General features: G+C 42.6%; 1 protein-coding gene across 1 annotated transcript in view; it reads right to left on the bottom strand.

Moving 5' to 3' along the window:
* Positions 1-14427: 14427 nt before the first annotated feature.
* Positions 14428-16902, bottom strand: part of LOC102288646 (adhesion G-protein coupled receptor V1) — a 28568-nt gene continuing 26093 nt past the window's right edge. Inside the window, exon 7 of the mRNA XM_005922915.2 lies at positions 14428-14868. Within this exon, the coding sequence (XP_005922977.2) occupies positions 14750-14868 (119 nt within the window). The 3' untranslated portion in view covers positions 14428-14749. The remainder of the gene's footprint in view (positions 14869-16902) is intronic.

The following is a 16902-nucleotide window of genomic DNA, read 5'->3' as shown; positions in this document are numbered from 1 at the left end:
TACACAGGCCTCAGCTGTTTCCTCTCACGGGATAATCCCACTACCCAGAAGCCCCCGTGTGATCCAGAGGTTCTCGGCAACCTGGTGTGACTAGGCATGTTCAGCGTGGAGGGGGATGTTGGGGCTGAGGCCCCTGTAAGCCTGCCTGCCAGTGTCACATCATCACTGTGACATAATAGAAATGCAAACACACACACACACGCTGAGTGGACTGGAACGCGGCAGTGACGTGAACTCACACATTCTTATGAAACAATTGGATAGCCAGCATAGCCACAGGTCTGATACTGCAATGAAAGCACAGATCTGGGAATAGGCGTAAATGTATCTCAGAAACTCAAAATTATGACCACTGTTTTTATAAACTGAGAGAGGCATTTCAGCATGATCCACACATTGATTTAGTATAATACAGACATGTATAATCTAAGCCATACGGTCTGACCTCTGCAGCTGACAGACAGAACTGAGCTACTGTGTAGTTATCATTAAAGTGTACCCTTTTCTCTCAAGACAAACACATTTTACTACAGATAGACTCACAAATTCTGGCCTTTCTACATCACATTTGTAACTGGATAACCTTATTTGCTAAACTAGTTGCCATGTCACTGAACCATGCTCGCATGAAGATTAAAACAGTACATTTTTCAGCGACAGAGGGATCCAGATATTCTGGAAGGATATAGAATTTAGACGACACAGCCTGCATGAAAGTGAACATTAGCCAGCAGCTAAATTCAGCCAGAGCTCCACCTGTTTTTATTACTGAGCACAAAGAAAGTAGCAAAGAAAGAGCTAGAAAGCCAGACAGCCAAAAACGAAGTAGCCACACGGTAGGACAAAGCTCTTAATTTCCTCGTTTACTATGCTGAGATTTTGCTTGATACAGCTCCAACATTAAAACAACCTGCCTTCTTTTGGGCAGATCCATGGTCCATGGATTGGGGTTTTCCCAGGAGCTTCACTCCACAGATTCCAGTCAAGTCTAGAAGCTTGACTGGGCTGGAATCTGTGCAGTTTGGAAAGGCAGCTGTCTTCAGGGAGTGCCGTTGCCATGGTGGATGTGTGCTTGCCTGGCTTGTAACTACATTTAGGTAGGAAGCCAGCATGTTAAATAACATTCACAGAAATGCTGGGAACAGAGTTTTGCTAGCAGAACTTTGCATTTTAACAGCATTACCAGACTTATCTGCTTCACCTGTCAGCAGGTTTAATCTTGTGGCAGATTGGTGAATATTAGGCTAAACCTCATGGGGACCTTTAGTCCTTGCATGAATGACCTCGGTAAATAGATATTAAAAATTGCATGTATGTCAGCAGCAGCTGCTGCTGTGATTAAACAATACATGTCAGTTGTCAGTTTTTAGCCTGATTGACTAAGTTTGTTCCTCCATGAAAGGCAGATGTCAGATTCCTCGACTAATCTCAGCCTCGGGTCTCCAGAGTCTGTTCTCACCTCACTGATCTGTCTGTTTATAGTAAGAAAACATAATTGGTTTTTTTTGTTTTTTTTTAAATGAGCTGAAATTGGCTGTGTCTGTGCCACCTCGGCCTTGACACACAGACCACACATAATTTAAAACGATGGTGCTAATTGAAAATCCTTTTAAATGTTCTCAGTGGAGCTGGGTGGGCTGCTGTGGGTCTCCATGTTTAGTAAGGACAGGAACATGATAGCCAGAATTACAGTGGGCTATGTTCTTATGCCAAGACTCCCATCCCTGCCATACCAAAGTCCCAGCATGGTCAGCATTCCACCTCCAACCATCCTTCACACATACAGACACACACACACTGCACCCGAGTCCCCTGGCAAGTTTGCAACTCATGTGCAGCACCACAACTTTGCCATGCCATTAAGTAGGAAAGGTCCTGCACACTTTGTGCATCTCTTTGCCAGCACATCCTCAGAACTAATCATCAAAATAGGTTGATTATGAGTGACTCCCGCAGCAATAGCCAAAATCACCAAAAAGTAGAGATCAAGTTAAGTGTGATAAAGATTTACTGTGTCATTTTAATTGTGCCAGCAGATAGTCTATGTGACCTAAAGAAGGGATTTTGAATCTATATATGCACTTGCGAATCCAGCTGTAAAGTGTCTTTTATATCAAGATGCTCAAATAACAGCTTGATTGCAGACTGCAGAAGAATAACAAAGCCAGTAGTGTTAGCCAGGCCACGAGGGGGAACGAGTGACCCGGGGTTCATTTTGGACAGATTGTACTTGAACAAGTTCCCCTCCCTCGCTCTCTTTTTTCCAGCTTTTTGTGCATCCACGCTGTTTTCTTTCACTCTCGTAGTTTCCAGTCTTAGCTCAACACCAGATGTGTTTGAAGTATTTGAAGGATTGCAGAGGCCCAGATGGTCACGGCAACACTACATGAGATGGTATGATAACCATGTCGGAAAGATCGATGATTTAGGGCACTCTCATGAAACTGAGGAGAAAAACAAAGTGAACCTGACTTGACTATCCCTTTTCTATGTTTGAAATGCACTGCACAACATAAACTGAAGAGCTATACCACACAGGTCACATTACTAGATTTTATCACCACGGTGAGCAATGCCGGGTGCTCTGCTCTATTCTGGAGGCTTAAGGGGACTTCACCAGTGACACTCTACCCCCTCTGTTATGTCACCTAACACAGAGCGAGTGAAATTCTGCTGCAGCCTGTAAAAGGACACTAAAAGGTTGCCATAAAAACAGCGATGATACTAGAGTTTCTATCTAGGTGAATTGATGACATGCCCCTAATTTGCTGCTCAATAAAAATGAAAATATCTGTAATCTCTTTCATAACTGTATTCAGTCAGGGAGGAAGCATAGAAGCATAAGATCTTTCTCAATAAAGCTGTTCTAACATCCTTTTTAATGTCTGATATGAAGTGCTGGTCAGTAAATCTGTAACATATAAAATGTGACTAATAGTACGCGACATCAAGCAGGAATTATGCAAGTTGAAATACAACTTCTTTCCGAAAGTCCTTGGCCCCCTTATGTTCTGTTTCAAGGGGGATGAGAGGTCAGGCTGAGGAGTGCTGTTTCACCACTTGTCTTATTTTACCCAGCTGGTCCCCCGGTGGAAGTTGCTCAGCTTCCTTTTTTAGCCACGGCTGACTCATAGCACAGCTCCCATCCCCCTTCTCTGCTCTTGTGCAAAGTCCCTGCTCAGCTTCAGCTCTCTCTCTCTCTCCTCTCCCCACCCTCCTGTGTGTCTTGCTCCTAAAAAACAACAGGTACATCAGGGCACAGAGAAGGCGGGGCTGTCTGGTGGGCAGCCTGTCCGAGCCTTCCAGTCACTTCTCCATGTCATTCCACCCCTCTGCCTCCAAACATCCAATCTGTCACCTCTTCCCTACCCTTTGCCTCCCTCACCCCGTCTGTCCATCCCAGCACTTCTGTCCCTGCGCTGCCTGCCCCTCCTCCTCTAATCTCCAACTTCTGCTGCCCTCCTCTTCACTGGATTCACATTCTTTCCAGGCAAATTATAAGCTGTCCTTTAAAATTCCGCCTGCAAAGCAAACGTGCTTGCCATGGTGATGACCTTTTATTTAAAAATAGCTTAAATGATGCAGTTGCCTCCCCAATTCTCTTTTTCTTTCTACCCCCTTTTGTCCACTACTGCATGCTATAACACTTTTATTGTGATATTTGCACACTGCACGGCGTTAGTTGTGTTGCTGTGTGCTTTATAAAATGTCACACTCAAGTGCTCTCCAACGTGGTGATAAAGCATGTGTTTGTGGATCAAAACATTGGGAACACAGTAGTATCCAAACATCTTGTGGCCGTTTTTTCCCTCTAACATATAGTGTATCCGTTCATTTAGGACCCACTTGGTGATAGCTCAGTGATGTCCATAAAAGTCCTTATCAATGCTGTAAACAGGGCGAGTCTTACAATACATCTCACAGGGGAAACTACAGATGTTTATAAGTCTGCAAGGGGCTTTCGAGTGAGTTTGTGGCTTGCAGATATACACAAAATGTATCAACTGAGGAGCTCTAGCGAAAAATATCTAATATTGTATAAAAGTATGTCAGCTGGGGATTGAAAAATCTGTTTACTTCTAACACAGACTATTGTTTCTTGGGCCAGCATTTCTATGTCCGGAGTAAAAGTTTCCAAGGATGCTGATAAGCTTGAAGTGCAAAGTTGCCTTGGTGTTTTGAATCTATACTCATACACACACTTAAGACATCCTGCTGCACTCAAAAGATCATCATGGAGCTGTACTTCTAGAACAAAACAAGACACTCTTAACAACCCTCAGGATGAATATTCAACATATTAGCAGAAAAATACAATTATAAAACAGAGGCTTTTTTCATAAAGATCTGGCCAATACTTCAACAGTTCAACAGTTTTATAAATCCCTCTGCCTGTCTTGTTGTAGAGAATAAACTAGTTCTTTAGAGGAGCTGCTTATTTGTTGTATTCTCTGCTGAGGCTTAACAGAGCTGCTTCCTGACACCTTGCAGGAATCAAGACGCTATTAATGGTGCATAACATCAATAATCGCAGGATTTAAATTTCTTGTCCTTAAATTTGTTGCCAGGTATCCCGGGACTCCAGCTCGTGTTCCAGAAGTTTCCATCTGTCTGGTCTGAACTGGACTGGACAGTTGGCATTTTCTGAACCCATATTTTGAAACTCGGGTCAGACGGACAGACATGTACACAACATTGCCTGTCAGCCCAGCTGGTGTCTGTAAAGCTAAATCCAGGAGAACGGATAGGAATGGCCAGGTGGCTCAGACAGCCACACTGACACACACACCCTTACACAAATGCAAGCAAAACACATGCGTCATCATAAGAATGAGTGCATCCAAATTGTCCTCTAGCAACACTTTTGGCTGTGTCCAAATTACAATTTGATGAAAGCCACAAAGGATATCAATCATAACAAAGTGCGAGTTGATGAAATGTTAATGGGGTTTGAGCTGGCTCTATAATAACAAGGAACAGACCGGTGTCACAGAACAGATAAATGACCTACAAGAAGTCATGATTATTAAACTTTTCCCCTCCCTGTTGCTGCTGTTGCACAAACATATTTATGCAGTGCCCTTTCTCCCTTACAGAGAAAGAAAAGTGTTGCATACCTGTCCTTGAGAGATTCAGCAGCAGCAGCAGGCAGAAAACAACAAGTAAGGCTCTCATTCTAATTATCATTTGAGATGATGTGAAATGATTGAGAGCTAAGCTAACTCTCCAGACAGAACCGTGAGGAGATGAGGGAGGATGCGGCTAAACTAATTCCTATAACTTTCTGAGATCTGTCAAACTTATGGAAGCTACTTCTCTTGTTGTGATTTATTAAGGCAGCGTATTGTATCCCAGCAAAATCCCATGATCTCAGTGGGTGCTCCTGTTAAAATAAAGATAAATCTCTGAACCAGAAACCACCACCAGAGCTGGACTATGGCTCCATGGTTCAGCTGACAGACCTCAGCCAATAGCATAAAGGGAACTAACAGCACTTACTTTTTTCTTTTTAGCCAGGCTGCCTCCTCCTTAAACATGTGGTTGCACACACACACACACACACACACACACACACACACACACACACACACACACACACACACACACACACACACACACACTGTTGTTCTTTCACTGCACAAATTAACCCCTGTGGATGGTGTGATAAGTCAGCATCGCTAACTCTTTTTTTCTTGTTTTGTTTTGTAGGGTTGCCTCAGAAGTGTGGAGTTAGATATTAGATTTCTTAAAGAAAAAAAAAATTGCTTCTCTGTGCTCTAACTTTTTCTTCCTATAAGAGAGAGACACACACACACTACACACACACTCACACAAGAGTCACTTTAGGACAAGAGCAGCCTGGTCTGGTCTGCACCAGTTCCATGACTCATTTAATCATTTGGAGCGACTGCCCAGTGAAGAAAAAAAAAAAAACCGTGAAAACTAAAAGGTCTCTCTCATTTCATCTGAGTCAGTTTTTGGCAACTGAATGAGCGGAGCTGCAGTAGTCATTGCTGCAGAGAGCTTCGTTTATCATGACTGTGAGCTGAGCAGACAGGCAGGAATGTGTAGCACATAAGTCTGACCTCTGATCAGGTCCCTCTCCGCTCGGCCCGTCCTGGTACCCGCGCCTGAGCGATGAGAATATCTGATACGGATCATTTATGAGGCGAGTCGTATTGTGTTGCTGTCCAACTTTTAAAACGCCCCAACACTGTAGCCACAATCTTCACAAACCTATTTCTGTATATGTTGTGGGAGTGCAACTGGGCCAGTGCAACATGAGAAAAGGTTATGCAACAGTCTACTAGTTCAAGAGTTAAGCGTCAGGTGAACTAAACACTCACTTCGCTTGCACAGTTCGTTTGCTGACTCGTTTTATCATAGGAATGACTTGAAAGTTGCTTCTGTTCTCAGCTACGGTCAGTGAAAATCAGTGAGGTGTGTAAGTGGATGGTTGTTAGCGCTGTCACCTCACAGAAAGAAGGCTCTGGGCTTGGATCCACAGGCTGGCCGGGGCCTTTCTGTGTCGGGTTTGATTGTTCTCCCAGTTTTCTCTGGGCGCTCTGGCCTCCTCCCATGGTCTCACGAACATTTGCATGTTAGGTGTAAACTGGCCGTAGGTGTGAGTGTGAATGGTTGTCTGTCTCTTTGGGTTAAATCTGGGGTAGACTGTTGACCTGTCCACGGTGGACCGGATCTCTCGCCCTGTGACAGGAGGGGTAGGCTGCAACCCCACTGTTATCTAAGTGGAAGAAAATTGCTTGATGGATGGCCGCTGTAAGCAGACTGGGTGAAACTAACTGGGACTGCATATAAACGCCTGCAGCAACTGAGCAAAAGATTAATGAGACACACATAAGCTGAAGGGACTGAGCTGCTGAGGTAGTAAATGATTATTAAGAGACCAGCACCTTCATCTTGTAACCATGACGATATGACAATATTTAGCTTACTGCTTACACAAACAGGAAGCAAATGAGTCGGGATGCGAATCAGAATAGTTCCGGTGGCAACAGTCTAACCAGCGGCACCAGCACCTGTTATTTTCTCATTTTATCGTTTTTATACAGTTTATATAATAAGAACAATTTACGTGCAAAAAAAGAAGAACAAGATAGAAAGAAGAAAAACAAATTTCTGATTAATTGTCTGCACAACAAACTGTCATCCTACCAAAATGACGCTTTGCATGAAGTTCTCTCTGTTGTTCTCAGTGCCCGCCAGCATGAAACAACAGGTGGGTGACTGCAAAAATGGTGACCCCCAAAGCATGTGGCATATAAAAAGATCGTCTTAACACGGAGCAAAACTTCCTGGTAAAGATGTTCGTGGTACCAGTCAAATATGTAACACCCACGTGACAGAGTTTGTGCTGGTTGAGCTAGAGGACAGATCTTGGACTGAGAGCGTGTCGCTGAGCGCGAGTGACAGAAACAGAGGGACATACGGGCTGAATGGGAATAATAAAAAAAGTTAACTTCTGTTCTGATTATGCCATTCCCTTTTATAACACTAACTGCGTTGTGTAACTCGGTCAGTCGGCTTCCTCCTCAATAAACCCTCATGTCTTGCCCTGTCCCGCCGTGAATCTGACATTTCACCACTGACGGGCAACAACAAACAATATTGTTCTTGTGTGCAGTCAGAGCGTAACTGGGCTGGAGCAGCAACATGGCACGATACAGAACAGCCGGATCAAACCAGCTGAGTCTGGCTGGACACACACAGAGTTACACTGTGCCTGTCTCTCTGATGTGTGACTTCCGTTGGTTTCTAAAGGTCATTTGTCTCACACTCGGGTCACCACTAGTTTCCCTTGATGTCCCTTCATTCCTCTCTGTGCTTCTTCTCTGCTTCTCACGCAGTCTCCATCCTCTTACAGTCTAATATCAGTCAGGCATGCCAACCTGGAAGCCCAAATTTCCCCTTATTGTATCTAGAATGTGATATTTATAGAGCGCTCACACGCTCACCGCTGAAGTCAGAAAATGCTCTTCCACCCTAGGCAAACTACAATTGCTCGTTTCGGTGGAAAGGCCGTTTATCCTGATTACGTCTCGACTGCCCTGGGATGAAATTAAAAACGTAGGTGGCATCATGTGTACTTTTTCACTCCTTTGCTTCTGAAACGAGAAAAGTTGCCAACCTTATCATGTTTCTAGGCCAAAACTACAGCCAATCAGAGAGCCTCATGTGGAAGGTTTGTGCTAGTCTGGATCAAATGGAGGACTTTAATGAGCACTCGGTTTGTGAAAATGTGAGCACAGTGGCCCTGGTGAGTATGAGAGGAGTTACGAGAGTCAATGTGCTGACTTTTATATGGATGTCAACATGGATAAAAACATGCCTACGCACCCAGATCCCAGATATCGTGGCAGCCAAACAGCACAGTGAGAACAAGAGTGACATGATATGAGAGTCCAGCTGGCTGTATAAAGGCTCTGCCTTTACAACCCCTTGATGGACACGATACCATGGACACTGTTAATAATAGCTATACAATAAAAAGTGATCAGAAACAGAAGCTGTGAAGTCTCCCCCGCTCTGAGCCGCACAGCTTCTTTCAATCCGCCTGCTGTGGGAGTTTGCGGATGGGAGGTGTCGAGCCACGTCTCCTCTTTTGGCCGTTATTTTTCGGACTCCCTTAAAATACCACTTGCATTGAGCTGCTCACCAAACTAAGGATGGTTGAAGAATTTTCCAAAAAGAATGATCGTACCTTTGCTTCTTCTATTTTTGAAGGGGTTTTTTTTCTTTCTTGGTTTGGATTGTTACAAAACTGCCAGCCATATAACAGGAAGCATACTGTCTCAATATTGTACAAAAATTACTTCAGATGTTTTCTTGTGGGTTGAGATATATCAGTAAGCTTGTACTTATCTGTATATACAGTTTGACTTGCCTGACACCACTTCCCTCAGAGCTGCTGCCCTGGGCGCTTCCCATACATGCCAAATTGGAGCCAAAACTTTAAAGAATCACAAACAGACTGCTTGGTATGGTCGAGACGCGCTAGATTAATTTATTATCAGTCAAATACAGTTCTTGTCAGCCTTTTAGCTTGTTAGCTCATCGATTTTACTCCTGATTCCTTCTCCCTGCTGGCTTTTAAGATACTCACTGCAGAATTTTGGTGAAGCAATTACACAACTTTTAGGTACAGTTAGAGTTATCCATCCATCACTATTATGTCAGCAAACCGAGTAAAGCATTTCATAACGTTTCATTACAAGTTTCATGTATCCAAGAGCTTAATGTTGTGTCTAGAAGATAAAGATTGATAGTGATTTTGTTGCCATATCTTCTGATGTTGATGTGGGCTGTGCTCTGTGGCTTGCTAATATTTGAAATGATTAAATACTCTAAGTTTAAAAAAAAAAAATCCTTCGAAATGAATCTACAAAACATTGCCACTGAATCCTTTTATTGTAATGTACTGCAAATCTTATATAAAGGCAGTCTATTTACTTCAAGACTCGGCTGGAGAAGGTCAAAGTCTTCATCCAGGCGCCCAAGAATAAACACATACTCAAAGTTTTCAATCTCTGTGACACTGCTGGCACGGATGAGGCCACCGGATATCCTCCAGGAGCGGTTGATGATGTCAGAAACACCAGTGCCATAGTGTTGAGTGCCATGTAATTGACGGTACATGACAAGATGGTTTAAGTCACTTCGGCTTGTTGATGAACAGAAAGAGAATCATGTTCTGATCTCGTTAAGGAAAAGGTCATTATTTTCCATCCTGCAAGCGTGCACGCATCCATGCGAACTGATGCAAGTGCTTGTTTGACTCCTATCCTCATTGAGCTCATTGTCCGTTTCCTCCCACGGACACGTGCTGAGATGGATAGATAGTTTAAACATATGCAAACACGTGTGCTACAAGATCAGCGTGTCCTCGAGAGACGTGTTTATGTTCAGCCTTGTGTGACTAACCGTGTGTCTTCTCTCCTTAAATGCAACTTTCTGTCGATGAGAAACTTCCGCTGACTCTGTTCTCTCCCTGTTTATCTTCTGTGGTGTGTTTCAGGGAAGGCTGACAGGAGCATGGGGAATGTGGTGGGAGAACAAGCCCCATGTGCGTAATACACAGATTCACACATGATTAGTAACGGCATAAATCATCTGCAGCTGAACTCGTCTGGATTTTGAGGTTAGCGATGCAGGCAGTTGTGCTGGCTCTGCGTCTTTTCTGCCGAAAACTGAAAAAAGGGTCTGAGTTGAATCTTTTAGATCCTCTTATTATGAAGAGAAAACTTATGTTAACCCATCTGCTTCTTAACTTGATCCCATGTTGACTGCCTCACCTCTATAATCAACTTGCACAACTTTCAAATTACCTCTAAGCGAGTTATTGATTATCCAACAGACATCACTGTTGATCGAATTACACCTAAGACATAATATCTTAGGGATGCTTACAGCGATTAGATGTAATCTGACACTTGCACAGTTGTGATAGACACTTTAATTACCCTGTGGAATATGAGTTTTCCCTGCATGAACCTTAAATAATGACACAGCAGGTCATTTTAAGGGTAAAACCGGTGGCACAGGTCGACTTTGTGTGTTTTTTACTCCTCCACCGACTTCTCCTTTCACTCTCCCCACACACTCCCCAGAACAGAGAATCTACTGTGAGGCTTTACTGTATGGGTGGGACTGGGTCATTATCCTATTGGAGTCTGATCTCAGGTGTTGCATGTACCAGTAAAATGTCAGACTCGATTATTCTCACCTGAACACCATACTTGTTCAGAGACCACAAAAGTGAGGAAACACGTGATGACGTTGACGTTTATCGTGTAGAGAAAAGAACAAAGAAAAGAGGTTAAAAACTGAAAGATCATGTTTCAGAAGCTTAAACCCTTCTCACTGAAATTAAAGATTACTGTTATTCCTAAGGACCGTTGCCATAACAAACGTTCGTCATTCAGAGCATACAAATACACACCACGCCATGTCCTATTGTCTGGTGATATAACTGTCTTTTCTTCAGAAGGATATTGTGATATAGACTGTAGACAAAGCATGAATACACTCACTCTGATGTCGCTCACTGGTTTGTGGAGTTGCATTTACGCAGCTTCATGAAGTCACCAGCAATTTTTTTTTTTACACACAGAATTGACCATATTTAGAGGATGGGGTGGGGTGGTTAGCAGGTAAAGCTCACAAGCCTGTTTAGCGAGGTGGATCCATACACTGCATCACATAGACACGCATGCCTGCTGATTAGTGCTAACAAATTCAAGAATTTCACTCACTATTACTGGGTTACAGATAAGTGTGCCAAGTGTTGGCAGGAGGGATCCTTGTTTTCACGTTGTGTGTGCCAAATTCTGTTCGTACCTGAATGCTGCTTCAGAAATTGAGAAGCATATAAAACATTGTAATTCATACTAAAGTTGAATTAACTATCAATTTACCATTTAATAAAGTTGATTACAAAGCATCATCCAAAACTTCCTCAATTCCTCACGTACAAGGTCTCGAATAACGAGACAACATCTTATCTCAAAGCTCTCATAGTACCATACCAGCCCAATAGAGCTCTTTGCTGTCAGAGTGCTGGCTTGCCTGTGGTTCCTACAGTATTTAAAAGTAGAATGGGAGGCAGAGCCTTCAGGTTTCAGGTCCCGCTTCAGTGGAACCAGCTCCCAGTTTGGATTCAGGAGACAGACACCTTCTCTACTCTTAAGATTAGGCTGAAAACTTTCCTTTTTACTCTATGTGTTTATACACCTCTCTGCATTTAATCATTAATTATTTTTAAACTCTGGGTTTCTTCTACAGTGTGTCTTTAGCCCTGTCTCCCTCCCATCAGGCCCAATCAAATGGCGCCTTTCCCTGAGGCTGGTTGTGCCAGAGGTTTCTGCCAGTTAACAGGGAGTTTCTCCTTCCCACTGTCACCAAGTGTTTGCTTATAGGGCGTTGTCTGATTTTTGGGGTCTTCTTTGTAATTTTGTCTATTATTGTAGGGTCTTTACCTTGCAATATAAAGCACCTTGAAGTGAATGTTGTTGTGATTTAGCACTATATACATAAAACTGAATCTGAATCTGCATTAACTGTATTAAAAATACAATAGGAACCAATAGGTGCCAACACCAAAAACATTGCCAGTAGGTCCAGTTCAGTGACACATTAGCTGCCTGCTTCTTCCACCTGTCACTTTAAGTGGTCACACTGTTTAAACTTTAAGCCCTGGGTGAGTTATACAGTTGCATATCCCTGTACAGTTCTGCTGAAGATTTATAAACCATTTTCCCCCTCTGCTATGCTGTAAACATGTGTAATGCATCTATATGTTATGTTAACATGGGAACTTGCCAACAGACTCACTTTCAGAGCAAGCCTCATGTGGCCATGTGTGGAATTGCAATTTTCTGCTGCCAGTGGCTTCATTTTCCAGTGCAGGAAATTACCGATTGGTACCGTGAAAGGCAGTTTTCTCCAGTTGTGACAGACCTTCCTTTGAGGATGCGGTGACTCACTGAGAGCTAAAGTCCCGATTCACCACTGGGGCATACATAGAGACAGACTGCAAGCGATCTGTGAATCAGCTGTTGCCTAGTTATCTGCTATCTAAAGACCAGAGGCTCAGGGGTGAGAAGAGACCAAGGACTCCAACATAAACATGTTTGTCTGCAGTCTGGCTGGTGGGTTGGGACATCATGCTGTCTGCTGTGGCTGTTTAATTACTTCCCACCCCCCAGTTAAGCTCTGCTCATCTAATCTCAGACTCTGTGAAGCAGGCTTCTGGCAGCAAACTTATTACTTTTTATGGGGCACCAAATCAGCGCCTTACGAATCTGAAAATGTCTTGAGACATCCTGTGCTCAGGAACAAGCAACTCCACACTAACACATTTAATCAGTCTGAGCCTGAGCTACGGTTTTATGTCTAAAATCAGCACATGTAATCATATATTTAAAAATACTACAAAGTATGCTATGTGCACTGGGACTGGAGTTACATCAGTTAGTATTTGTTGTAGCCTCCATAGCCCTAACATGCTCTTTCATGTTTTGCTCACACTCCACCTCTCCAAGTATCACGAAATGTGGTAATCTTTGCATCTCTCTTGATGTTGCTAACAGGCAAACAATGCAGCTTACAGGACATATAATGGAAATATGTCATGTCAAATGTAAGCCAGGCAGCAATAATGCATGAATGGGTTGCATGTTAGACGCTTCCCTTAGAAGGGGGGGAAACAATAAAACAGGCCGAAGGAAATGTAGATGACAATTAAAAGTTAACGGCACTATTACAGACTCATCTGCTGCGGGAGAAAGCGATCCCCCAGAGCCGCTGCCATTAAACTGCAGAGTACCATCTTGTTAAATGAAGCGATGACTTTTTTGCTCATTACAATGTGTTCCTTCAAATCCCATGAGTAAAGCCTCTCACTAATGTGAGAGGATCAATCTAAAGCACATGCCATGGGAAGAAAAGCAAAAAACTGAAAAAGCAATCAATAATAAAAATATTGTCTTTCAAGTGAAAACGTCTGAGAAAACTTTTCCACCCATCGTTATTGGAAACATTTGTTCAATTCTTCTCCCTCTGGGTCAAAATGCCACGGGGTTTCCAGCCATGCCGTCTCACTCCAACAAGGAAAGCTGTACCAGCAGATATCATTTATGGATACCACAGTCGCTTCCTGAATAAGGTAAACTATTTCATCAACACCAAGCTATCAGTTACTGTCAGGGTGGGACTTTATCTGGGAAGCTCATTAAGGTCAAAAGATGCACACTTCTTATTGCTGAAGCTCTCCTCTTATCAGCTGGGATCATGGCCACAATCAAGCTCCACCTATCCTGGAAGTTGTAATGAAGAAGGTGGATTGATGATTGTCACATTGTTCAAAATCCAAGCGTGTCTGCTGTCTCTTCTTTGTTTCCTCTTGCGAATCTCACACTTGTGCACTCCTATTTTGCAGTAACAGTAACAGTCTCTTGTGCTGCCAACTTCCAGGAGCTAGGTTTAAACGTTGGGCTGATGAAGGAAAAGGCAGAGCGAAGGTCAGGTAGATGACGGTTTCCAAGAAGTTGCCTGAATGTGGAGTATGTCTTTGTAGATTTACACTCACTGACTCTTTAGGGAGTATAGTTCGCACATTAGATTAAAATGTGACTGAATAGCTTGCATAGCTCAACCGTTACTGTGGATATTTGCTGCCTCATATTTTCACACACTCATTCTTCACTCAGTGCAGATACAAGCAGATCTCCCGAAGGTGTGGGATGAGTTTGTGAAATTCCTGCAGGGAGTTACATAATGACACAAATCCTTCCTTGTGAGAGTGTGACCTCTGGGACCCCATAGTGAAAGACCCGCTCACTGGTAGCAAGCTGTCTCTTAGTGTTAAGTTATGAGACGTAAAAATGAAATCAGAACATGCAAACACAATTCATGTGGTACATTATTTATTGACAAAGTTACACAATCTACATTCTCTATCTTTGCCTAGGTCTCTACAGAAAAACAAAACAAAACAAAATATACATTCAGAAACAAGAGCGTTTAAAAAATAAATTTAGTAAAACATTTATTCGTATTTGTGAACACATGTACAGTAAAAATCCCATACAGTATCAAACATCTATATGAAAACCATCTATTCAAAAACTGTTTTAGTGCAAAGGATTTTACAATATAAAAATACTGTCTTGTAATCTTTATTTGTGATATGAAAAACAGAGGGACGTGGGATCTGTGTGAGGTGTGAAGGTTAGAGGTGTGTGTCGGCGATGGGGATACGCCGAAGCTCAACTATCTGGGAGTTGGTTACGCTCCCTCCGTCGTGGCTTCCTGGTATGGACTCGTTATCGCTGACATTAAGGCCGGTCCCTAAGAAGAAACAAAAACATTGCATTTTTATCAAAAATATGATACGTTGTATTTTTTTATACATTCTATTCTGCAGTATATTCACGTGCATTTTTCTTCTTATAGCGCTTAGTAAGTTGGACCACCTAATACCCACTATAATCGGTCCTTATAGAGCAAATGATCTATTTTGCTCTATTATGAAATCATCCCTGCATGTCATGAACTCTGGGATATCAAGTCTGATCAGTCATGGTAATGAGACGTGAAGGGAACAGGCTAACATGCTTGGACTGGAGGCAGGTAGAGAAACAAAATAATTCATTATATGTTAATGGGTAAACCACGTAACTGCATGTTGGTAAAACATAATCAAAAATATGTTAAACACATGCTTTTTAAAAATGCAAAACTGGACTTGTTTTTTATAAACGCTAGGGCTGCTACAGATTTTATCTGAATAAAAAACATCATCAGACTTGTTCTTTTGTGCTTTGGTGACTTCTGGATGCTTTCAGCTTGACATACTTGAGAAGAGTTGGATAATGAGCGCCAACGTTGCTGGATTTGCACTGAAACTCACCCAGCGATGATTGCAAAATAAGATCCTTCAAACCTCCATCCTATGCCGTGTTAATGATCAGCTCTAAGTTGTACAAAACAGCACCGGGCGCAGGTGCCAAGATAAGAGCGTGCACCTCGATATGTGGTTAATGGTTCACGATCAAACAAAGTGCGAAGACCCAGATTACTGCAATACTTGCTGACCCCTGTCAGCTGGAACCCTATTATGTAATTATAATAGGAAAATTATCTTTACTGCTGACTGAGTGCTTGAGATTAGCCCAGGTTATAAGTTCAGCACGGCTGGTACGAGCAAAGAGAAGGTCAGGGGAAGTATGAAATGAAAGAGTGTCCTTTGTGACTGGTGGAGCAAAAAATGATAATTTAATGACAGAGTTGAGATGTAAACATCAGCGCAGTATCGAGTTTCACGAAAACATCTTTTAACAGAAGTTTCAGATTTACGCTTCATTTTGCACACAGCAAAGATCAACTACAGGAACTTTTATTTACCTTTATTTTCTTGAGGCCATGCCAAAGATCTGGATAGAGCCAAACACTTTGACTTAATTAAACCTTGCAAACTTCCCTCCTTACCACGCTGAATAATATGAGAGATTACTTCATAGCGCTGAGTTTGCTGTGGGGACCAATAAATTCCCTGGCATGTCTTTTGCATCCCGGAGGTTATTCAAAGTCAAACATCACAACAAATCAGGACAGCAGGTACTCTTTGAGAAACAGAGAGAGTGAAATGGAGAGTGACAGAGACACAGTGGCTCTGCTTCACCCTGTCACCACACAAACAATAAGAGGATAAGAACCTCTCTCTCTGTCTAAGTTTTTAACTTTCACATAAATGCATCTATCAACATGCCTGCTGTTAATCTGACTCTCCACAGCTACAAGTTTTGCTTTTAGGGGGTTTCTTCAGTATAGTGGAGCCTGGTGTGGTTTTCGAGACTGAAAAGTCAGGTATTGTATGACCCAAACAGAACAAGCTTTCTCACAAAGTCAGATAAAGCTGCAGGACTGTAGCTTGCAATGCCGTGAAAGCTGCCAAAAGCCTGGCTTGTTGAAGAACTGTTAATGATTACTGTACTCCCTCTGAAAACTATTTCTCTTTCCCTGAACCCCAAGAGATTACCTGTGAAATTCAGTGTGACCTGCCACAGTCCCATTAACTTTGGAGTCTTATCAGGTTGGTCTATCTCGACTATGTATTTCTTATCCCTTCCAGAGTAATCGCAATTTTAGAGGACCAGCCACTTATTCTTTCCATGACGTGACACCAAAGCTGTGAGAGATATTCTTGCTGCTGCAATAGTTAGCTGCTCATCAAGAGTCCTCGTTATAGGTTGGGAATAACAATGACTGACGATGAGCTGAAACAGTAGGTTTTTTACCCGTTAAATGGGTAACATTAACCTAGTTTGCTGACATATTGGCATCCCATTTTGTAATGTCTTTTATATTACTGAGATTTAACAC

Source organism: Haplochromis burtoni, unplaced genomic scaffold, assembly GCF_018398535.1.
Source record: "Haplochromis burtoni strain Fernald_Lab_line unplaced genomic scaffold, NCSU_Asbu1 Contig_63, whole genome shotgun sequence".
Lineage (NCBI taxonomy): Eukaryota > Metazoa > Chordata > Actinopteri > Cichliformes > Cichlidae > Haplochromis > Haplochromis burtoni.
The sequence above is the reverse complement of the archived record's forward strand: the minus strand, read 5'-3'. Positions and strand labels throughout refer to the sequence as shown.